The sequence below is a fragment of the Macrosteles quadrilineatus genome, unplaced genomic scaffold (genome assembly GCF_028750875.1).
Source record: "Macrosteles quadrilineatus isolate MER2022 unplaced genomic scaffold, UCM_ALF_1.0 Scaffold_4__1_contigs__length_99947679, whole genome shotgun sequence".
NCBI lineage: Eukaryota > Metazoa > Arthropoda > Insecta > Hemiptera > Cicadellidae > Macrosteles > Macrosteles quadrilineatus.
In genome coordinates this window covers 2,762,914-2,788,066 of record NW_026542597.1, presented here as the reverse complement: position 1 = coordinate 2,788,066, position 25,153 = coordinate 2,762,914, and the positions used below count along the sequence as shown (strand labels likewise).

The 25,153-nt window shown below is 35.3% G+C and overlaps 1 protein-coding gene across 3 annotated transcripts in view; it reads left to right on the top strand.

Annotated features, from left to right (window-relative positions):
* The first annotated feature begins 6,124 nt into the window (after positions 1-6,124).
* LOC128991601 (procollagen-lysine,2-oxoglutarate 5-dioxygenase-like) overlaps positions 6,125-25,153 on the top strand; it is a 50,464-nt gene continuing 31,435 nt past the window's right edge. For 2 of the 3 annotated variants that reach the window (XM_054414623.1, XM_054414622.1), the window contains exons 1-3: positions 6,125-6,207; positions 7,126-7,266; positions 18,222-18,310. In XM_054414623.1, the coding sequence (XP_054270598.1) occupies positions 6,165-6,207; positions 7,126-7,266; positions 18,222-18,310 (273 nt within the window). In that variant the 5' untranslated portion in view covers positions 6,125-6,164. Of the gene's footprint in view, positions 6,208-7,125; positions 7,267-10,861; positions 11,245-18,221; positions 18,311-25,153 lie in introns of those variants that run through there. The other variant, XM_054414624.1, reaches the window with a different exon arrangement.

Sequence of the window (25,153 nt, the reverse complement as noted above, 5' to 3'; positions counted from 1 at the left end):
ACATATCTTGAGCATTTAACATTGCTCAAAAAGTAATAAGTGTAAAAACAATAACAATATTGCGTTAGTTGCCAAATTTGGTTGTTCATTCAATGATTAAAATATTTCCTATCCTGTACGTCATCGGAGTTATTATTAGTATGTTATATGGTATCTCTTCCTTTGGTAGAACCTTTAAATAGTATTTAAATCGTATTGGTGGATCTTGTAGTTTAACACTTCCGCGACTTCATCAGTGTTTGAGAAAAAATATCTGTTTGTTGAGAAGACACGTTCTAACTTCAAAGGGAGGTATATCCGTTACAGTGTAAGTTTGATTTTCCTTCCACACGTAGCGTCAGTTCATATCGTACTTCTGTGCCAATGAATGAACCCTCTAGCATAGTTTTGAGAAATTGACTGTGGGGTTACTGATAAAGCTGGCATTCTTTGACATGGGGGATGTCAGTTAGTTGTCTCGGCCTTATCAATAACATAAAGTTGTCAACATAATCTCTCTACGGAATGTTAGGTGTAGTGGAATACATGAAGTAAAGTTGGCTTTTATTCTTGAACTGTTAGGGGCCTCCTAGTTCATATGATCTTGGTGGCTTCATTGACAATAAATAATGCAAATGACATAGCAATGGAACATTTCCAAAAAGCAAAAATACTGTAAAATGGCTGTTAAAATACTTTAATCCTTTAATACGTTTTTTTATGGCGACTATTCATAGTAGGTATTTTAAGCCAAGTATGAATGGAGATGAGTGTAGGATGAGTGGCGCGATCTTGTAGTCTTGTTAGTGACTAAGGCCGACATTCTTTAGATACAGCTGTTAATTAATAGCCCATACAGCGAATAATAGTTGATAATAGTTGAATTGGAACCATTTGTTTTGCATTGGTATTTATGAATTATCAGGATAGCACTGCGGGTAGTCGTAGTACTCACTCGTGCGGACGTTAATCCACACCAGGGAGTATCGCATCCACAGTGCATTCCTATAAATATCCACAATTCGTGACCTCCTAGTAGCTGGATTACAGGACGACGCCACCCGTCCCAGTCAAAGGATTATGTGATCTAGTTAAAAAGGAATATGACCTTTCTGTCATGACAGTAGCTGCTTAAATAGTATTTTCTCTTTGTACCATATTTTACAGCCAAAATGTCGTGTTATTTTCAATAATGTTACTAATTCAGTGCGTCAAAGTCCGTAATATAGGCAGGTGCAAATAATTTGTCAAGATAGGTACCATTTTAGGCAATGTTTCTAAGTTTGGATTTTATTAGACACAATAAGAGCAGATATTTCTACATAAATATTTGATATTTTGTAGAATAATATGATAAAATGTAGGCAAAAGTGGCGAAAAAGTCACACACCAACCCGTACAATAGATATAAGATAGTTCAATAAGAAATAATTTAAGAATTGCTGTGATAATAGGATTTTCCACTGATTTCGTAATGGAACGTTATATTGCAAAACATAGCATGATAAAGAAGAAAATCAATTCTAAAATCTGAAAATAACATTGCAAATACTTATTTGTAGAATTCAACTCCCAATAAATATGTGTTGTTTGAAATACAATTTAAAAATGAACAGCTGTTTCATTAAAATTATTATTCTCATGGCCAAAATGTAAACAACGTTGTGGAGGGATCTTTAAAGGCTTCTGGGGCAGAGTCCTGAGGGATTTTGCTTAGTTTATCTTTTGATAACTCATCTACATACCAAGACCTTTCTTTGTACACCTCTACCAAGTTTCTACGCCCAACCGTTCTCTCAAATTAGTGGGGACAAAGTTTCCAATCAAATATTTAGATTCCCCCATGTTAATCTTATGGGAGAAACTCCAACTTTGATGGCCTGTGGGGCAAAGCCCGAGGATTTTTACTACATGAATTGGTGAAAGGGGGCGTCTACACAAAAAATACTTTATTTTGACACGTCGTTTGTAAAAATCCGTCCATTATTAACGGAGGAGTAGTGTTTTATAGAAATCGCCTTCACGTATTATATATAAGGATTTGCAATTTAATAATTGGAACACACAATTCAACATTGTGCATTTCCAACAAAAATTATGTTGGATGGAATTAAATGTACTGTTGTTATTAGGTGAAATAACACAGAACAAGTAAGTATCAAAATTAAACTTTTACGGCCAAAATTTAGCGTACGCAGCCAACGAAATAAAGAATTCAAGTTAAAATTACTACAAGTATTTTGCATTTAAAGGTTTCGTAATACAGTAAAGTTAAATACACACCTTCTAGTGATGAAATGCACTATTTTGTATTGTTTTACTACCTTACACAAACATCTGTTACTTTTATATTTAGTGTTCGCGGCCAACGAAATAAAGAATTCAAGTTCAAATTACTACAAGTATTTTACATATAAATGTTTCGTAATACAGTACTGTTAAATAGGTACCCTCTAGTGATGAAATGCACTATTTTTTATTGTTTAACTACTGTACACGAACATCTGTTACATATTTAGCGTTCGCGGCCTAAGAAATAATGAATTCAAGTTCAAATAACTGCAAGTATTTTACATTTAAATTTGTCATAATACAGTACTAAAAACCACTATCATATACAGTATTAAAAGAAGCATAAAAGATTTATTATATGTAGTAAGAATTTGCGTATTTTTAAATCTAAAATTTTGAAACAAAAATAGGTTTATTTGGGGCGGATATCCACCACCCGTAGACACCATCACTTCCTGAGTCGTTGATGCCAAAGATTACAGCAGTATTCTAATACAATAGTAATGTATTTCCTAGAAGGTTGGCTCCAATGCTATTTGCCCTGTTTCCTGTGTCGACGACCCTGTCCACCACCCCACAGGTATTTCCGGGAGATTCCTGGGATTTAGTGGGTAAAGCGCAAGCTCAGGTCATGTACCTACTCCCGAGAAACCTACCCTTTACACCACATAATAGGGGCAGCCCAGGCCGAGTCAGGGGCAGCGCAGGCCGAAAGTCCGTTTCCCCATTTATAAAATCGTCCTCATTTAATCACTTGTATAATAACTTCCAACTTCCATAACCTAAAATGTTAATATTTTCGCCAATTCCCGGATTTCAGCTAATTATTTAAAAGATCCTTTAAAATGCCTCAAGCATTTGATATTCGTTCGTTTAAAGATCGTGTAAAAACTGGCGAGTGATTTTTTTTTCTCTCAACTATAAGTTTTAAGTTGTGATTCAATTGTTGGTTGTTGTTTCTATTAAAAGCCATTAAATAAAATTCTTCTGTTTTGCCAAGAATGGGTGAACTGCACATCTGCAAAATTGGACGTAAGCAGACACTTAGTTCAGTCGCCTTTGCAGTTTTTGCAAACGTTTGTCAGGCGGCATGAATAGGGTTTCATGTAGAGTTCCTATTTAACTGTGGATAGATAATTTAAATTGACTTAGTTCGTTTAGCTTACAGAGCTGGTGTAGTCTAATTTGTTTTTCAAGAGACAGTAACTTTCTGTGGTTATATATTAGCATCATCTGGGTCCGGAACGGCCGCAACATTGTCACGACAATCTCAAGACACCGCAATCTTGTACCGTTAATACAATTAAAATAACTCCCATCCACTCTCGCATCTAGCACGTACAAGATGCATGTAACTTTTTAAAATTTTATGTTGGTTTGTTGTTAGACACCAAAGTATTTTCTCAGTTCCGATTGAATTGAACCTGATTTTTTTGTACAATGTATTTACTTCGCATTGAAAATCTGTAAAAAGTTAGTCGTCACACTATAAGTTGTTGACGTGGTCTCTATCTAATATTTTTTAGAGGCTGCTACAGTAATTATTTATTAATTCATTATAAAAATGTGCTTTTATATTTCAATTTTATTTTGTGTAATTTTTATAATTTGTAACCTAGGATCCGGTTTTTGTAACTATCTTATCTGTTGTATACTGCGGGGTTCTTGTTTATAGTAGGAAATTCTCAATACAGAGAGAGAGTTCTTCTCACGTGAGAAAACTATCGGTGTTATGTGTTTTCTATATAACAGAAAACTGTGAATCACGAGGTCACGCCATTGGCAAGTCTTTAGATATTGGTATAAGTCTCTAAGGCGTATTACATCAACCAACCCTGACATTTATTATGCTAATTCATTTATATTAGGGCCTAATCCATCAATTTGGAAAATACGATTGATGCAAATGTTCATTGAGTTTTCTAATTGTCTGCGTTATAGGTGAATGATTTGTAGAGAATGAAATTAAATATTAGGGAATTATTGAGAAAGGGGAATAGAAATGAGAAAGGGTTTAATGAGATTTAGTTCGAAGGACCAGAGGGTATGAAATGTAGAGAAATGGAAATATTAAATTGAGATTATGGGAGGGAGAAAAAATAACACACTTGGTTACAAAAGAACAAGAACTGTTTTATTTACATTCATATACAACATATGTCACCAATATAATAATAGGGAAATAATTTAATTTCATGAACATATGTTTGAAAGCAAAACATTTAAGAAATTAATTGAGCCAAAGATTATGAAATATACATAACATAAAAAACATAAAGGAAGATTACTGAACAATAGGACCCATACAGCTTTTCAAATTGTCTAGTCGGCTTCTACTAGAACAGACAACAGGTACCAATAAGCAATCATGTTTCCTGAAAACATTTTTTCTCAACTCGTGTGCATCGCAGGGAAAATCTACGCATACTATTGGAAAGAAATTTCCCTATAGTTGTACAGAATCCATTTTTAGTTTAAAATAGGCTCAGAAATCGGCACAAAAAATGAATTTAAAATTTTAAAAATTAACATGGGCCTTTTAAGTTGCCATGCTGGTGATGAAATAAAAACAAAATACAAACAGAACATCAAAACAAATGGAAGAAATTCCAATCTCATGTTTTATTTACCGCGTGGGTGAAAATAGAGAAGTCTGTACATTACATATTTTTGGTCGAGTTTTCTGGACGACCTCTAATATAAGTAACAATCATGGTTTATCAACTAGACGTTGTTCAAAAGTTTATGAATTTTAAAACATGTTTTCCTACGCAGTGTCACTGACTTGCAAAAAATATCTCACAAACAGATTTCCCAACAACTCAAGGGACCATGACGTTGCGTCACCTGGTTTTCCCTGACTTGATCTTCCAGAGTCTTTTTTACTTCCCGATTTTCCCAGTAAATGGAGCATGACCATGTCTAAAGACTGTCCTCGCCTGCATCGGCCTTGGAATGTTTGCATCCTTTGGTGCATAGACAACCACAGAATATTTCCCTATCAATTCCCCCACATCATCAGTTTGTTGCTGAAATCAGCTGATAAGCTGTAGGTGCGAGCTTTGACTGTAGATACATAAATCATGGTATTCATTTCGTGTCGCTTATTTGTGCAAGCTACAAACTTTGTGATACATATATTATTATTACAAACATTAAATAGATTGAGAAAAGACGACTTCCTAAACTTACAAAATTTTTAATAAAAAAAAGTATGATTAGATGCACACAATATTGTTCGTTATTAATAAGAAAATTAAAATTTTTGTTTCTCTTTCAAATATAGTTAATAATGAATATAATTATAAATTTAGCACACCTCACTAAATAGTCACTTGTTAAGTTTAGGAAGCCTGTGTCCCGATGATGAAATTGTTCTAGGATTCCTAAATCTATTTTCTCATAGAATAGCTGCACCTTTAGGTATCTACCTACTCTCGAGATGCCCACTAAATTCCGCTAAATCCCCACTAATCTCTCGAAGTGTGCCTTTTTGTCATGAGTTTTTCTGTGGTCTCCACTACTGTGAGTGACTTATAAAGGCTGTCTTGGAACCGGCATGTACACAATTATTACTATCTGTACTGTTAAGTAGATAAAAATATGTACAAAATCTATTCTGAACACTTAGTAGCCACGCGAGCAAGGGCGTTGGCACCATCCTCATCCATAATAAGGAGATTCATAAGAGAGTACAACCAAACAAAAGTGTGTAAATTTACTATACAATATACAGGGGTTCTTTCTATGTGTAAACTAACTTAGTGAACTCTTGGCGCACGGTGTAGCAAGGAGTTTAACCAGTGAACGTGGACCAGTAACGCAGGACACGGGAGGTTCAGGTAAATTACCACGACCACGACACCGTGCCGTAGTCAGAGCAAGGATCAGTCATGTCCCTGCTGCTGTTCGCATCACTTCTTTCAATCTACCTCAGTGAGTAATTTTTTACCGATACAGAATGTAGACCAGTAATCGTACATTTCAAAGCTAGTATTCTCAATTATTTAACAGTAATCATTAGAAACTAATGCAATTATTGATTTGGCCACTTTCGTCGGTATAGGTACAGCTCTATTAATCTTAAATCTTTACTATCAAAGAAAGAAGACTTTACAGATGTTTTGGGTCGGATGGTAGGCTATCCACAACTAATTTGTGTTGTTGGTAACTGTTCACTTTGAAAATCGCCTACCGTATATACAGTATATAGTTGTTTTGTGACACGAGCAACTCTCTTTACAATTTTAGATCAAACTTCAAAGTGCAATACCAAAGTTTTCTTGTCAAATTGTCCCTGCTAAAGTTTTAACGTGGTAACCCTAAACATGAATCAAATTTTAGATAATTGTAATTAATAAACAAAATCCTTCAAGTAAACGAAATGTTGAATATAGACTTGCAATATGATTGTCACGATTGAAAGTGACAAGAGTTCATGTTTCATTATGTAAGTGGTCAAAATAAAATATATCGCTTAACAGCAATATACGTCGATGAATTTAAATTGACTCGATAATAAATTATAAGGCTAAGGAATGGAGAAAAACTACTAATACGTTTTCCTTTACACGGAGAATAAACATTTACCAAAAGATTAAACTAACCACTCCTTGTTTGCACTTGACAGTATTTGATCAAATTAAAAACATTTTACGCCGTTAATATTCAGCATCAAAGGGTTGCACTTGAGTAAACAAAATAATTATCCTCATATTTGATTTGAGTAACTGTAGTAAGTCATAATAGGAACATTAGACCATATACACAAATAAACCATAACGACAATCAAAATACGTCCCCGATTGTATGTAGGCCTATGTGTATTATTAAATTATAATTTTTCTTTTCTAGAATGGACCATTGCAGGGTCCGACATTCCTTTGGACCAATGTCTTGGTTCACCTCAAGGGGATGATTTACTAGAGGACGCTATCATCAACTGGACTCATGAAGCATCTGTCTGCAACGGCACAAATGTTACATTTCATCACAGTAAGTAGACTGTCAAGATTATACTTAATTTATTATTATAATTTAAAATACACTTAAACTCGTAAAAGTAGGTCAATCCATGTTTTTTGCGTGTTGAGTCTATCAGTTTAGAAACCCTACATTTTTCAGACTGATGTCACAGACCATTGACCAAGCAGACTGTGTCAATTAATCAGGATATATCAGGATCATCAGCAATATCGGACCTATTTTGTAACGCTGTAGCCCGTTCATTTAGTTTACTCTACTACATCTAGTTAGTAATTAATTAATTGTGTAACTCATTTTCTGAGTCTTAGCCAGCCCCATATAGTCGCATAACTGAACCAGACCCTTCTCTCTTGAATTTCAAGGTTTTCCCCTACTGACAGACTAGGGAACACAATTTTTTTCCCTGATCTGTGATATCACATACCTACCCGCTACTTGATCGGAACTGTAAGAACTTGCTTGTACAAAACAGTTATATTTAACATTACCTAACCTACTAGTAACATTATTTTAACTAACATTACATAGTATATAACAGTTGTGTTATATACTTCGACGGCTTTTACAAGTGGATTGTACTGTTACACAATTGATAGCTACTACTGTGTCTATTGTCTACTCTATTGGCCTCCGATCTCTGTCAGTTATCAACCAGTTAATCAATTTAGGAGAGTGCGATACTTGGCATGGGTAATTCAAAATGTTACAAATTTGTATGCAAAGGGAAGAAAGAATGTTGCAGCTTTTGTGAAACGTAAAGCAAAAATCACTGCATCCTTTACAGTGAAATATATAAAAGAGAGAAACATTTGACATCAGTGACACCATGCAACTCGAAACTGGGTTCAGATATTGGTGCGATGCGTATCCGAAGTCAATGATAACACTTAAAAATACGATACCACAAGCCAGTATAAAAAAAAAACCTACCTCACCATTCATTAGGAGACGTCACCATTCCCTCATTTATTTGGTATATTCATAGGCAAGCATGTTTCTTTAAAAACTGTTTTCTCAGCTCGTGTCATTGCAGGATAAATCTACGCATGTTAGAAATAGTTTCCTAAATAAGTGCAGAATCCCTTTGTAAATTAAAATAGGATAAAAGCTCAACACGAAAAATGAATTTGAAATTTTACAAAATCAATCAGGGCCTCATGGGTTGTCATGTTGTTGACAAAATAACAACTAAATGGAAGTAATTATAGTCACATGTTTTATTTACAGCGTGGGGTAAAAGTAGAGAGGCCTGTACATTAAATATTTTTGGTCGAGTTTTCGACCACTGGACGACTTGTAGTCTATATATTAATAGGCAAGCATGTTTCTTTAAAACCTGTTTTCTCATTTCGTGTGCATCGTAGGGAAAATCTAAGATATTTTCCTGTAGGTGTGCAGAATCCCTTTATACAATAAAATAGGCTCAAAAATAAGCACAAAATGGATTTCAAGTCTTAAAATAATTTACAGGTGTCTAATGGGTTGCCGGTGACGAAATAAACAGAAAATCAAAACAAATCGAAGAAATTTCGATTACATGTTTTATTTACATCATTGGTGAAAACACTGAAAATAGATAAGTCTGTACATTAAATAGTTTTGGTCGAGTCTTCGACCACTGGGCGACCTCTAGTGTTATTAAAATAATTTGTTGGATTTTTGTATTCAGCAAATCTATATAATTAATATACCCCTACGCTACATGAAACTTTGTCGGTTGGACTCCTCCACCATTTCTTAACCGATTTTATCCATTGACGTCTCATTGGAAAGAGCGTGTCACGTAGATTTGCAAACTGACCTTAATTTTTTTAAAGTCCCTTGGCCTCTGCCCCAGTGGCTTTGAAAGTTCCCATGTTATCCTTATGAAGAACATAATTGTTTACATTTTGATCAGCTGTATAATTTAATTGCTGTTATTTATTTTTCGATTCAAAGTCTTTTAAACTCATCGGAAATTATGATGACTTTTGTTTGTTTTTAAATAACTACTTTACTTCTTTGCAATTGCTAATTGCTCGATTTCGAGCAACGTGTTTACTAGTCGTTATTATCACATGACGTTTTGTTTTGAGTTTTGCCTCCGCCCTGTCGGCAGCCGCCTCTCTGAAGCCAGCCAGCTCTTGAAGCCAGATCTCTTGCAGCGTCTGCTAATTCCATTTCATTTTCATTTTCATTCTGCTAGTGCATACGCCTTGCTGTTGCTATCTGCCGACTCTTGCGTCTACTTAGGTTCCCTTCCCTTTCCTTCTTTATCGAATATCGTCTGTCTGTCTGTCCCGTCCGTAACTTCAATCTGCTCTGCATCACTGCATCCGCCTCTCTTCTCTGCATATCAGTCATACGCATACGTTCCGTTACCGCTCCGCTCCCAGCTTCACATTCACTCCAAACGTGTTTACCAACGAAACGTTAAATTAGTTTAAGTTTACGAGTTTACGACAACGAGCGCGCCCTGCCCTGGGGCCCTATTTTTGAAATGGTTGACAGTTGAGTCAATCGTCAGCACTCAACTCAACCAACAACATGATTTGGTATTTTTGAAACCCAACAGTTGGGAAGCGAGTTGGGAATCACTAGTTGAGAGACTCGTGGTGGAAATGTAGAGCATACGACCGTCAAAAATTCAGATGACGTCATTTTGAACCAATCACAATGCAGAGTTCTTGCGGACTTCGATTTAACCTCTTCTTACTCTAAAATCTGGCAGCTAATCTCAATCCAATCTGCCATATTTCGAGACACTGAGGTAAACTGTCAACTCCGTTCTTGAGAGATTGAGGTTATAATGGGTTATGTCTTGCTTAATTTAATCTTAGTGATTGCAAAGTACCTTAACTTATATAGGCTAAACTTAAGTATTAAAAATAAATTTTACTATGGATGTTTGTTTTAGGGTGTAGCTAATTATAAGTTTAGGCATAGGCTGCACTTTACTTTAGGTCCTACACTCATCCTAAATACATTATTAATTGCTTTCTTCGTCTCTATTTCGGAACACATCACCTTATTTTAGTTTCCTTCATCGGTTTGTTTTATGTTATTTTTAATTGTTTTTTATTTAGGTTAAAGCGGCCATTTGCCATTGCACTGGAAGCATATCGTAACTTAAATTAATTTGATCCCTTTATTAGGTGAATGGTATTGAAACAAACTATGATATTGTTTCTCTCTACCACAATCTTTAATACCTTAAATCATAGGTCTAATAACAATAATTATCTTATAATAAGTTCAATTAGTATGCCTAGTCTATTTCAAACATTCCAACAAGATTAAAACCCTTGATTAAATAGTCTAGTATTGACACAGTAAATAAAATTAAAATGCGATTATTCTACAGAAAACAATCGCATAATTGGGTGCTAATACATTGACAACAAATACATAACCTCTAAATCGCAATTAGTAAATTAAAGCAATAACAAAACAATATGGCGTCGTCTCAAAAAGAGTAATTTTTTGCCGAAAGAGAGGAAGAAGAAAGTGCAGTCAACCTCCACTCAACAGCTCGATAGGTGTTGAGTAGTTTTGGTTGTATAAGTCCACCGTCAACCGTTTCAAAAATACGAAACGATTGGAAATAGAATGACTCGACACTCAACTCAACAGTCAACCATTTCAAAAATAGGGCCCCTGGTTCTGGTTTCATCGCCTCTCCTCACCTCACTTTAAGATTGTTGTGTTGTTGTTCACCGCACCGCCCACCGGTGTTGTTTAGACTAGCTTATTGGTTCAAATTTGCTGTTTTGTTTACTTATATTGAGGTTGTGACTGTTGAGAGTTGTCAAGTTCATATTTTTGAAATCTTACAATGTGTGTGTGGTGATTTGAAGTTCGATTGTTTATGAATTACGTTGGATATGGATACATCCAATAAAATGAACACATTTCAGTTTAGTTCCATTCATTGTCTACTCTTATCGTTGCTGTATTTCTCAGCATGTAACTTACCTGTTATATGTGAGGATGTACAGGATAAACAAGGTAAGGATAAACATACCCTTCGATATATATAAGTCAAGGCTAAGTTATCTTTATAATGTTAAACACAGTAGGCCTATTCAGATTAACCTAACCTAACCAACCAAACTTGCTGATGGTGAAAAATTCGCATGAAGGTTTACTAATCAAATCGATAGTTTCAATCGATATTCGCATAGCCCAGTTAAGAAACTGTACCCTTCAGATTATCCTATTCTAACCTATTTCAGCTTGTCCAGCTTAACAAAATATAGGCAAGTTTTATTCCTACTAGCCAAGACATAGGCTAATTTGTGGGTAGACTTCCGTATCTGTTGGCACAAACAACCGGATGAAGGTATCGATTATTCGATTGTTTCATTCGATATAACTTATTAATCAATTTTTTCATACGGTTGTTTGCGCCAACAGATATGGAAGCCGGTACTTGAAATGTACCCAATCCCTAACTTATGTTCTGATTATGTAAAGTTAGGCTAGTTTAATCATAAACTGTACGACTGGAAATACCGGTACCCATCCGGTAGGCCTGCCGATAATTTTGGTTCAATATTATGATAGAGTTGGTCGGGTAGCCTAAATTTCAACCTGCATAAGGTCAATATTCTCCTTAAAAACTACCGGTACCGTAAGTTAAATCATACACAGCTAACTTAAGTTACAACATGTATAACTGTGTACTTGCTGACAATATTTATTAACTTATTAGCAGAGTAAGTTACCTGTCCTTCATATGGAATCTTACTAACCTAATGTTATAAATCTGAAAGTTTGTGTGTTGCTCAATCACGCATAAACTAAGTTACTGGATGGATTGGGCTGAAATTTGGCATGATGATAGCTCACGTTCCCTATTAACATTTAGGCATATATTCTTATCTCAAAAATCCTTTCGGGCTCCGCCCCAGTGGGTCTGTAGTTCCCCATGTTAACCTTATGAGTATTCATATTTAAAGGGAATTAAAGAATTTAGTCAGTTGTTTCAACTTTACAAGTTGGTTCTATAATATGCAATAGAATTAAAAAGTTATAAGGTTTCCCAACAGGGTGCAGCACTATTATTATTTTGTTTGTGCATAAGTTATATGACAACAGCTAATTTGAACTAAGCAACAAAAAGCTGTGATACGCAATGAAAACTGTCAAAGTAGGATTGTTTACAGTTAGGTTTTGAGTTTTTAATTTAAAGAATAACTAGCTGTGTACCCGTTCTACGCACGGGGATCTTATAATATTCAGTTGAAACCTTCTTATATAACGAACAGCAGTTGGTTTGCATATTTTAAGATATGCTGGCCAAACTATTATACATAGCTTCATTTTATGTTGTTTTTTGTTGTTCCGGATCGGTATGACAATCAATAAAAGGTTAAATTACCTCTGTGTCTGCCGGTCGATCCTATAACGGTAGGCTTACTTTTATTTTTACTATCTGATCTCGTTTGCATGGCTCAATCACGTCCTGGTTGAAGTTCGTTCGCTACGCTCACTCACCTGTATGTTGGAGCTCGTTCGCTGCGCTCACTTTCCTTCAGGTTAGCTCGTTCGCTACGCTCACTTGCCTTCAGGTTAGCTCGTTCGCTACGCTCACTCGCCTCCAGGTTGCAAATTAGCTGTTGTCATAAATGTAAAAGAAATAATAGTGCTAGTGCTGCACCCTGTTGGTAATCCTTGTAACTTTAATGCTATTGAACATCACAGAACAGAACCAACTTGTTTAATTGAAACAGCTGTTAAGATTCAATAATTTCATTTCTCATAAGGTTAACATGGGCTTCCAGAAATTCCACGTCAAAAATCGACAAAAACTTGATTTTCAAGGGTTTACTGTTAAATATCTAACTGTCTCATATTCGATGAAATACGTCTAAAACCATCTCATATATGTATAGTATTTGGAAAATAAGTTTCAGGCGGGACAGTGCTATAGTTATTGAGGAGTAGTTGTAATAAAGTGCGTATTTTAGCGTTACCAAGAGAATGACAGATAGACAGACAGACAGACAGACAGACAGACAGACAGAAATTGAGATAAGGTTTGATTCGGTTTCTCTGACCTATGAAATGTAAAAATAACCAAAAAGTTCATTATTCTAAGCAATGTACAGACAAAACTCTAATTTTATTTATATAGATTTGTGATATATTGTGCGAATGTTTGATAATTTATTTTTTTCTATTGTTTAGGTGCAATGGTAGACAGGGCCGGATCAAGACAATTTTTGAGTGGGGGCAAACTAAAATTTGCCGCCCCTCCCCCCCCCTTGTAGTCTGCTGGGTGGGAAAATAATATATCCCATCTGAAAGCATTCGGAAATAAAGTTTTATTTATCGGTTAAGAAATAGATCAGTCAGTTATAGTTTTGAGGTAGCAAGGCTAATAAACGTTTTTAATGTTCATAAATTGGAAAAACCAATTTTTACTTTCTCCCCTTATACATAGTACAGAACCTATACCGTATGGAGAAAGTATTGTATTATCAAAATCTTCCAGTTTGAGTTTTGAGTAGATGTATCCGTTTTGGGTCTCCCTGAAACAAAAAAGTGGTTTTTGAAGTGATGTGTGTCTGTATGTGTGGATGTGTACAGAGCTACAGACTACACCTGTAGTCTGATTTTGTTGAAATTCGGTATGCAGGTTTAGTAGGTACTGGTACTAACTCATGGTATCTCCAGGCGTTTTTCATGTTTTTGAAATTTAGATTTTTAATGGTGATTTTCCCATCAAACAACAAAAAAAATCACGGTTCAAAAGTTATTGTAACTTAGGCTATGTTATTTTCTCATAAAACCCCCATAAAAAAATCTGATTTTAGGAAAAAGTCGATTTTGATTAAAATTAATGTGTGATGGTCCTTATAATAAAAAAAGGTGCAATCCCCCATTGCTGTAACAAAAGTAGACCTACGGTTCAAAGGTTTTTGCAAGTTTTGTGATTTTCCCCTATAAAATAGCATAGTTGCTCCCTCCTCTTACCAATGATAAAGGTTGTTGACAAGCTTATGGGAGAAAGTATTTGTCAGATTGCTGATATAGGTACCCTACCGTTTATTATCTCATAAATCCCTGTTCCCATAACCCATCAAATTGGGCCAGTGCCTAACAATTCTTTTTTATTACGGTACTGTATGGCTGAACTTGTTACTACAATTAATTAGGGTAGGTACTTAAAAGAACTAAGTTACAAGGAAGCTTTTGGCTTAAATAGGCCTAACAAAAACAAATATAAATCCCTAGGCCTACAGTACTTTTTTCCTACCACTGCATGAAATTGATCACATTGCTACGTACCTGTAAAGGTCGATTCACACACATCAGTTACGACACGTTGCAGTCTAGTCACTTCAGGCACGTCACAGTTAACAAAAATATTCTTTAATGGATTTTCTATTGCGCTATCTACACTCATCCGTTGCAGTTCCGTCCGTCGCTCTGCCAGCGTCCGTCAGTCAATTTCAGATTTCTTTTCGCCGATATTTTTGGATTATTCGGACGCCTGACGGACGTGTTTTAGGTTAGAAAATAGTGTTTAGTTATTTAAATGATTGTGTTGATATTTTGAGTACTGTTTGTAACAATCAACAAGATGGACGATGAAAATTTAATGGAATAGGTATAGGTCTACAATTTAAATTTTTTTTTCTGTAAATTACTGTAAATATTAGAGACGAAAGACTGACTGTAACCAACTGACGGACAGTTCACTGAGAAATTGCGGATGCAACTGAGACTGAACTGTAACTGGACTGTTACTGAACTGATATGTGTGAATCGACCTTAAACAGAATGCAAAATACAGTAGGCCTCACTAGGCGGCGGCACGGCAGTGAGGCAGGGCGGCATGGCGCCTTGACTTGGATGGCGATCAGCTGAAATTGTAAACAAACTTTGCTGTGCTGCTAACTATGCTATTAGGGCTCTCAGTGTTTTCTACTCCGTTGCAATTTATATTGATTGCTATTGTAAAATTATTGTTTGTTTATTACGTTATGCAGTTTTGAAATTACTTAATTGACGTTCCTTATGACATTTGGCTCATTAAAAACTTTTAAAAACTGTATTAAACAAATTTTCTGCAACCAGAAATTTGCCGCCCCTCAACCCTGCCGCCTGGGGCAACCGCCCTTTCCCCCCCCCCCTTGTTCCGGCCCTGATGGTAGAACATTATGGCAATGTTATATGTGTTATACTATAACTTATCATACTGTAAATTATGAACCAAATTTTATCAAACTGTGTCCTCCCCCCATTGCAAACGCAAAGCTTGAGTATAACTGCAATACCGGTAAGCATTTTATACTTAAGCCAACCCCGTACGAAGGACGGGTGCTCTGCTAGTTGGCAAATAAGTATAAATTACTTATTGCAGTTATACTCAAGCTTTGTGTTTGCAATGGGGGAGGTTAGGTTAGCTTACAATAAAGATGGTAAAACAGAACTCACAGTGTGCAGATGCTCTGGACATTGTGCATTTGGTTTAAAAGCGGCTTTGGACGTGGGCAACTGCTGGGTTTTTTAAATGAATAAAGTGTGCAGTTGCACGACGACCGTCCAACTTTTTCTATTTTACACCAAGTAAGTTAGGGGCTGTGTGCGGCCGTACATTTTGCGCTTGTCTAAGGCACTTGTTCACTTTAGGCCCCTATTAGCCGTAAGCAACATGTGGCGCAGCTAGTGGAGCCGCCGGTGGTGACGCCGGTGACCCACAGCGTTTGGAACCTGGACACTAGTCGCGCGACACATTCGTAGCTAGCTCAAACAGCGGAATTCACCACAACACTCTAGTGTCAAACATGACGTTGAGTGACTGCATCCACAATTTGCACGTCACTATTAGCACTTGACATTGTTTATCTAAACTAAAGACAACTAAAAACGCTAATGACACAAAAAGGAAAGAATGCACTGTTAAAAAGGTCACTGGTAAACAAAGGGAACCGAAGTCACTAATGAATATAACAGCAATATGGCGAGGCACGTCTCAATCGACTCAAACCACGATGTATACTGTGTGACAGGCTTCGTTTTCACGTTAATAACGCATGCGAGCGCAGTCAGTGGCGTCGCATGTTGTCCACGGCTAATAGGCTCCATATACTGCAATGCCCCCCGACTGCCTGGACACTAAAACGGTCGCGACACATGTTTTCGGGCAAAATCACTCCCGGCAACACCTCAGGCAGCTTTTTCGGCGGCGCCACCGGTCTTCACGCGGCTAATAGGCACCATTTGACTCCATGCCCCTCTACACGTCTGACACCGGCGGCTCCACTAGCTGCGCCACATGTTGCTCACGACTAATAGGGGCCTTAGGCTACATTCATTCACACAGATTTAGGCTACTTAGTACTTCTGATACCGTTACACAGCTATGATGTTTTTGACTTCTGGGGACATCAAAACGTAAAAGTAAATTGGTCCCAGGTCCAGCCTCTTGGCATGAGATCTTTGGTGGGTAATAGCTTATTCCCTAAATTGGATGTTCCTTAAAAATGAGCTTAGTACGTACCTAACAAAACAAAAACCACAATTTTAGAAAGAACCTTTGAGAGGTCTCAAACGTTTGCATTAGCGAACTTTACCTATTTTTAGTAGGCTAAGTTAGGCATACATAGAAACATGGTCAAAAAATAAAAGATAAACGTCAGCACTAGTTAGTACCGTACTAAATTATCTGCAGTACCATCCTGATAACTTACTTTGACCAATTTGACCAAAAGTGTGGTTTAGATTCTACTAGTTACTTATAAACTGTAGGTCCCTTAGTTACCATTGGCTGTATGGGATTTTAATTTAAAGCTGTGTGTCTAAGAAACATCTCAGCCTTAGTCACTAACAAGACTACAAGATCGCGCCACTCATCCTACACTTATTTCCATTCATACTTGTCTAAAATACCTACATTAGTATGGTTGCCATTTCATAAGAAAGTATTTAAGTTGGCCTATAAAGGATTTACTGTAGAAATCGTAATTTACTGTCAATAAATTAAATAGTCCTAAATAAATAAACTGTATGGTGTTAAAGAAAAAAACTCTTCTTAATCTCATTGTACTTTACAATCTTTTAAAATAAGCATGTACAAGACTGGTCAGTATTTTATCAGATCACCAGTTGACCAATGTTTAGTGAGGCGTGTAAGTGTAGCCAGGCAATCAATCGTAGCAGAACGCTGAGGTTGCAAGTCAATTACATCAGAGTTTCTTGTGATTGTTTCGGTTATCAACATCAACATCCTCCGCTTGGCTGGATGTCCTACTCCCACAGTTCCCTATCACTCGATTGTTGATAGATTACAAATCTGCCACATGATTCTACTATTAAGATTTGAACTTAAAAAATACTGTTTTTTAGGGTTTTTACCTTCTTAAATCATGTCACAGTCTTCTTTGTTATTCCATTACAATTGCAGGCCTAAACTAGGAAGTTTTTCTGTGAAATGCAAAACAAAATGTCTAATGCAACTATTGACTTCATTTTCACCCTAAGTGCTAAGCTTACCGCAATGTATGTCTGTGGTTTCAGGGCAGCATATTGTCTGTTTTAATTTAATATTACTTCAATTAATTCAATAAAATGAGCATGATTAAATGTAATTTTAATATTTGTGTTAGATAATCGTTTAAACTCCGACAGGGTGTCATTTAGGGGCTTAGTAGTCGCAGGGACTTTATACTTTCCTTCTCATGTTATTTTAAACAAAATTATAGTAGGTATAATTATTGTTTAACGCCCTTAAATTTTGCTCCTAAAGTTTGCACTGTAGGCACATGACATCTTCAGTGACTATTAAAAAGTACTACCTTATTCCCATGATTAAATGTCAACCTGTTAGAAAGAATCATTATTTTTTGTTCTATGGTACCTGGTCCAAATCGGACCATTGAGATTTCAGAATGCCATTGGTCATTGCTGACCCATTCTATTCTAGAGCTAAGCAACTGCTCTTTGTCTACTAATATGTATTTTATATTTTCCAGATTTTCTTCTAATAACTGTTGCGACTGAAGAGACTGATGGTTTCAAGCGGTTCATTCGTTCTACTTCGCTTTATGATGTTCCAGTCAAGGTATGAACTGTTAATTGTTTTCTGAAGCCTTTGAATTTGGTAGCTTTTAACATATTTCAAATTATTTAATAGTTAGGAACAGTGGCGGATCCAGAGGGGCGCCCCCCCCCTCGGACATACATATACATATATTTTTTACTGCATGTAATACATTGCGTAAAATAATTTGTCACACTAACTTTGGACAAAGATATGGTATAAAACTGCCGTTTTGGAGACTTAGTTTACACAAATTTCAGGGGTACCCCTGAACCCCCCAGCCAGACCCCTGGTTCGCCACCCCCCCCCCCTTGTGACTGTTCTTGATCCGCCACTGGTTAGGAACCTATGTAGTAGTTTATATTATCATTACAAATTGAGATGGTGAGGCTACCTAGGTGCGTATTAGAACTCAAATATGCGTGGATCGAGATGCCTTGTGTAGGTTTATTAACTGACCAAGATCAGCTGTTTCATTAGCCAGGACCTTTTATTTTTAAAGCCCAATTATCAGGGACAGCTTGGTCCAGTTTCAAACCTTCAAAAAGCTACTGGCTTTTCTCAAGATCGACCCTTTAACCTTTTGATTGTTAGGCAAGCGAGCAGTATAACCACTCAGCTACCCAGCCAGTATAATGACTGTTGACTAACCAAATACAAGATTGTACACATTTTACAGTCAGAGCATCATCCCATACTTGTTAAGAAGAATGTATGGTATGATGTCGTTTGTACGTTAAGCTGAGCAGAGTAGGCACAGAAAAAGTTACATTCTGTCCTCTTACAGTCAGTTATAGTTTTGAATAAACTATTATATTTCAATCAAATCTTATAAAAAGTATAGGATAGTGGAAATTTTACAACACTTTGCTGAACATTGGTGATCTGAATAACCAAAAAATGTTATAAAAGAGATAATATTGTTTATTCTATTGTAAAATAAGACTGTAAGATATAAGAAACCCCAGTAATAAATTAGTTTAAACAAACATTTTATACTATCGCTTCAAAATACAAACTTCAAAACTTTAAACACATTTTAAATTTACTGTTAAATTCTCATAGAATGCTAAGCTAGCCACATCCATCACAGCAAAAGCCAGCTAGTCATATTTACAAAAATTACAATCAACAAACATTTAATTTTTAAAACATGCAGATTACATTATGCATGTTAGAGATGTAAATCCGTGGGATCTGAAGAGCTGAGTCCAGCTGGTGTGGTGAGTCATAATGTTAGTAGCAGATGACATTTATTGGACATGTGTGATATCAGCTCCGCTTCCCCCGAGGTCATTGACTGGCTCAACTGATTGCTAACTTATCAGCTGTTATGGAGCTAAATGATAAAAATGTTTGAAATTTCGGTTATAGTTTTGTTTTTATGGTTGTAATACAGAGTGTTATTTGACGAAAACTTCCATATTCCTAGCACAGAAAACATGCAATTTGTGTCTTTGACAGTAACACTATGGTCAAGTAAACATTCTATTCTTACGTTCAAGTTGTTGCCAGTTTTATAGTTCAGTTGAGTCACAGACGTAGTGTGATGTTGTAAAATATTCAATTTTTTTTTTACACAAACTTCTTAATAGGCTTTATAGTTACAGGAAAGGAGAACTATACTGTGAACTTAACATTTTACGTCAACCAACATAGTATAAAACACGAAAAGTGAAAAAAATCTTTAGAAAGAGAAAACTGTACGAGATGCTAATTTAAAATGTTCCTTTTTAATAAAACTGGCTACAGTTCATGTTGAGAAATGTGTCTTTACTATTCAAAAGTAAATGGCTATAGTAGGTGAGTGCTCTGAGTCGGGAATTGAACATTTTAAGTATTGGACATTTCTGAAGGTACATTAAACAATGCCCTAACTATTTAAAATGCCTAAATAACCTGGCTTTACGAATATGTGAAATATTTCCTCAGGCTACTGCTGAATGTTCTAATTCAATATATAAAAAAATACTTTTGATGTTGATTTATAACTAAAAGAAGTTCTGATCAACTAAAGCAACAGTTTATTTTAATTCAAGGAGTTATAGCCATTTATTATTGTTTATTTAGCCATGATCATATAATTATGTATCGTTACATCCAATTTCTTTTACTTTTTTCATTAAATAAATGTATGTACATCAAACATAGTTGGATTTTACAATATAGATTGCTATTTTGTTCTATTGGTTTCAGTAAAATAATTATCAATCACGATGCCAAGGCCTTATCGATAATTAGGAAAACATGTAAGTTTGTGTGGGGAAGTGTGGATTGTGTGTTGACTTTTGCATTGGGCTTTACATGTAATCGGCTGTTTTTTTTTGACAAAAAATCTGTACAGTATGTACATTATTTTTAAGTGGATGAGAACATGGTTTATAGAGCATTTTCCATACTCCATATTTTTTGTCTACCATTTAGTAGCCTACTGAGAGCCGAAAAGCCATGTACTTCAAGTAGCAGTTTCAGCGATACTAGCCGTCATACGATATTAGAACCTTCAAAACGCTCCTTTACTTTTAAATTTTCTTTCATTTGTTAAAACTAACTACAGTAGACTCTCAGTAATCCGGAAAATTTAGGACTGTGATACTGCCGGATTGGTGAAAATGCCGGATTACTGGAATGTCATCAACAAAAACACTTAAAATGCACAAAACTTGTCTGCAAAGATCGTGCGATCGGAAACCACTATTGCTGCGATCGCGCATGATGTCGATGACGTTTCCGTGACTACTGGAGACGATGATGATGTCTGCACGGCCGCGGGAGAAGATCAGAATTTCGTCGCGATCGCGGAAAACAACGATAATGTCTACATGACCGCGGGAGACGATGATGATGTCTATACGGCCGCAGGAGATAATTAGAATTTTGCCACGATCGCGGAAGACCACTCCTGTCAAAAGACGCCGGATTACTGGAATGCCAGAGTGGAACAGTGCCGGATTATAGAGGGTCTACTGTACAACCTAATATCATAGTCAACAATTAATCAGCTACTGTGAGTAATGTTTAAATATCTTTCAAATAAAAAAAATATACTAGCCTCTTAAAATGATTACTAAACCAAAATAAGGGTGTTAAGTACTCAGAAAACTACATGAACATTATAAGGAATATTTTATTTTATAGGGCCTTAATTAAGCATTGCATTGCTAATCTATTTAACAAATTATTAAGGATGCATAAATGCTTGGGCTCAGACATTTACAAATTCAATGCATTCATCCTGTGCATTTGTCCCGGTGTCAAATACCCAAATTTTACAACAAATGTGTAGAAATTATTTTGTTTAAATTCTTGTTAAAGAGTTATGATATCTTTTGCCAGGGGTCTGTTGGAACCTAGAATGGGTTTTTCATCAATTTTATTTGTGTACATTTACAACCTCTTACAATGGACAATGCCTTTAACTAAACTTCTCCCAAAAATATCACTGAAGAAAAACTTTTTCTAAACAGTAATAGAAATCAACAGACTTGGAATTTAAAAATTTATTTAAAGACCAACAGTGTAAACATCTCACAAAATTAGCAATACTGTCATGATTAATTTAAAGTACATTTTAAATATGTATACTATTTAGGGAGTTTATAATAGAAAAACAAAGTTTTAATCACAAGATAACAATTTTTAAGTAAGAAAACACCACTAGAGACTTAATTAACTTTGAACTCAACAGTTGTGATAAACTCTCACATGCTCAGATTGCTTAAATTATACATTGTAACTGGACCATAAATGATGTTGTCAACAATGTTAATAACATTTACTTTCCTATCTAATCTTTTAGCGAATTTCCCATATAGGGAATAAGCTATTACCGTAGGTCTCATGGTAAGACCTGGACCCGGGACCGATTTCATTTTTTGTTTTGAGGTCCCTAGAGGCCAAAAACACTATCCGTTCAAATTCATATATATATATATATATTTATATATATATTTTTATATATATATTTATATATATATTTTATATATATATTTATATATACAGGGTGTCCGGTCATAAGTGTTAAATAAAAATTTGCATCAAACTACATGGTAATGGCGACATAATGAAGCACATTTGAGGTTCCCAACCTCAACCGTTAGGGGATAACAAATAAATTAAGATTTTTCAAAAATTATTGTAGTTGTTATGAAAAAGGTTATATTACTCTGTTAAAAATGCACTAATTGTTAATTTAAATGTCATTTTCAGAATCCTCACAAACTTTTAAATAGATATAACACATAATCGTTGGGGTACAGAAAAAAATTCTATTTAAATTTCTTCGTTAAACAATTATTTTTAATATCGACGAAAACATAAATAACATTCAGCAATTTATTTCTCGGTTACCGAGTTCCGCTGAGTTAAACAAATATTACTAAAAACTTTCTTATTTAAAGGGCTTTACAATGATGTATAACTACAATTATCTACTGTCAAATCTATGGTGAATTTTACGTACTATTGTGAAAAATCACGGTTGAACCAAAACAGATATTGTAAAAAATAATGAATTTTACTTACTATTTTATGAGCTGACCACTGATGATGAGGGTTTGTGTAATTAATGATTGACCAGACTACACTTTCATCAAACTAAAGAGTTTTTGTTTAGACTTTGGAAAATTTATTATAAAAAAAAACACAATACATTAATAAAAACACACAATACAAATCAAATCTATGACATATCTCGTCCGTAGCACAACTTAAGGTGGAATCACAGTTTGGGTGTAAAGTGCCCTCCGTTTTCCCGCAAGAAGGCCCTAGCTCGCTTGTGAATCGCGCCAACTGTGACCTCGTACGTCAATTTTTCCCTTACTTTCCCAGCAGCCTCAAAGATTCTCTACCGTAACTCAACTGCTGAGTTTACAACAGTCGAGTAAACTAGACTTTACATGTAACCCCGAACAAAAAAATCTAACGGGCTCAAGTCTGGAGATCGAGGAGGCCATGTCACACTTCCTCCACGTCCAATCCATGTCAGGTAGTTTTGGTATAGCCACAACCGAGAGTTAATTGAAATCTTATCTGAAATATGAAAAATATACGATAACCGTAACAATATTACTAATATCACAAACACATTCTGCTACTATATGCTTCTTTTCTTAGCTTAATAGTTATAAAAAAGCGTTGCATGCGAGAAAAAATTCAAGTTATTCGTTACCTGCAGTTAAATGTATTATTCTTCACAATAGCTTTTCTTTGCCCTACCATGTTTTTTCACAACAATGATTGAATTACATTAGGAAATTTGAAACTTGGTAAAACCTATTATACACCATTGTAAAGCCCTTTAAATAAGGAAGTTTTTAGTAATATTGGTTAAACTCAGCGGATCTCGGTAACCGAGAAATAAATCGCTGAATGTTATTTAAATTTTCGTCAGTATTAAAAATAATTGTTTAACGTAGAAATTTAAGTAGAATATTTTTCCGTGCCCCAACGATTATGTGTTATATCTATTTAAAATTTTGTGAGGATTCTGAAAATGACATTTAAATTAACAATTAGTGAATTTTTAACAGAGTAATATAACCTTTTTCATAACAACTACAATAATTTTTGGAAAACCTTAATTTATTTGTTATTCCCTAACGGTTGAGGTTGGGAACCTCAAATGTGCGTCATTATGTCGCCATTACCATGTAGTTTGATGCAAAATTTTATTTAACACTTATGACTGGACACCCTGTATATATATATATATTTATATATATATATAAATAAAATTATTGTATTTATATATGTGTTCGTTAGCGCGATAACTCGAGCAAAAATGATCCGATTTTGATGAAATTTGGTACAAACATGTAAACCTACGTTTATTCTAACGAGTTCGCGATAATCGGACCATGGGAACGGGGGTTTATGGGGGGTTTTATGGGGTAAAAATGGGTTTTTCCCATTTTTGACCCTAAAACAAAAAAAATTGCAATTTCTTTTGAAACCTATTTGTAGAGCTTAAAAAAGAAATAATTTAGTATATTGAAGCGCTCTTGTATGCCAAACGGTCACGGAGATAATTAATTTAAAATTCCCATGTTATTCTTATGGAGAAAATTAAAATTGTTGTGGTTTACTTGTTTATGGATATATATTGATAAAATTTGGCAAATTAATTTTTTTCATCCTATAATATTGACGTATAGTAAAAAAACACTTTTTAGCTTCCCCGTAGCAGGAAACCTAAGCACTTGTTAAATCTAATGTTATTTAAATTGGGAATAATATGTTTTATTTATGGAAATATTTTAGTAAAAATGTAATCAGACAAGGTGAAATTTGTTTTGTCTGCAGGTTTGCTGCGGTGGGGGTATTTTATATTTCAAACATAATACTGCTCATGGATAAAACAAATACCCTTGTAAAATAAATTTATCATTACAACTAGATCAAACCTGACACCAATGCCAAAATGTTTACATCATCCACTACTTATCTAGCAAGTTCTCACCCCTATGCGACAATTAATCTTGTAATAAACACTTAAAAATGTATGTGAGGAACAATCAACTCTTCTGCCTTGTATGAGGTGTGTTGTGTGGTTAGGTTGCATCGGGTGTGTATGTATGAGTGTGGCCTAGGGGGTTTGCAGAAGGCTGGCGATGGTTGTTCATCAGTTCAAGACGGCGATTTATGTTGGGGAAACATTGCTTTCTGGTCTGCTTTTTTAAGACTATAGGGTTTACCATTGTTCCTCATCTAGGTAGTCTTAGAAACGTTTACTTCCAGTCTAACCGTTTGTTCAGTCACACATTTGCAATCTACATGCAAAATTCTTCAAACACCTTTTGTTACTGTCTCAACCAATAAACACTATAGAAAAAAAACTAATCACAGAATTTGAGTGATCATATT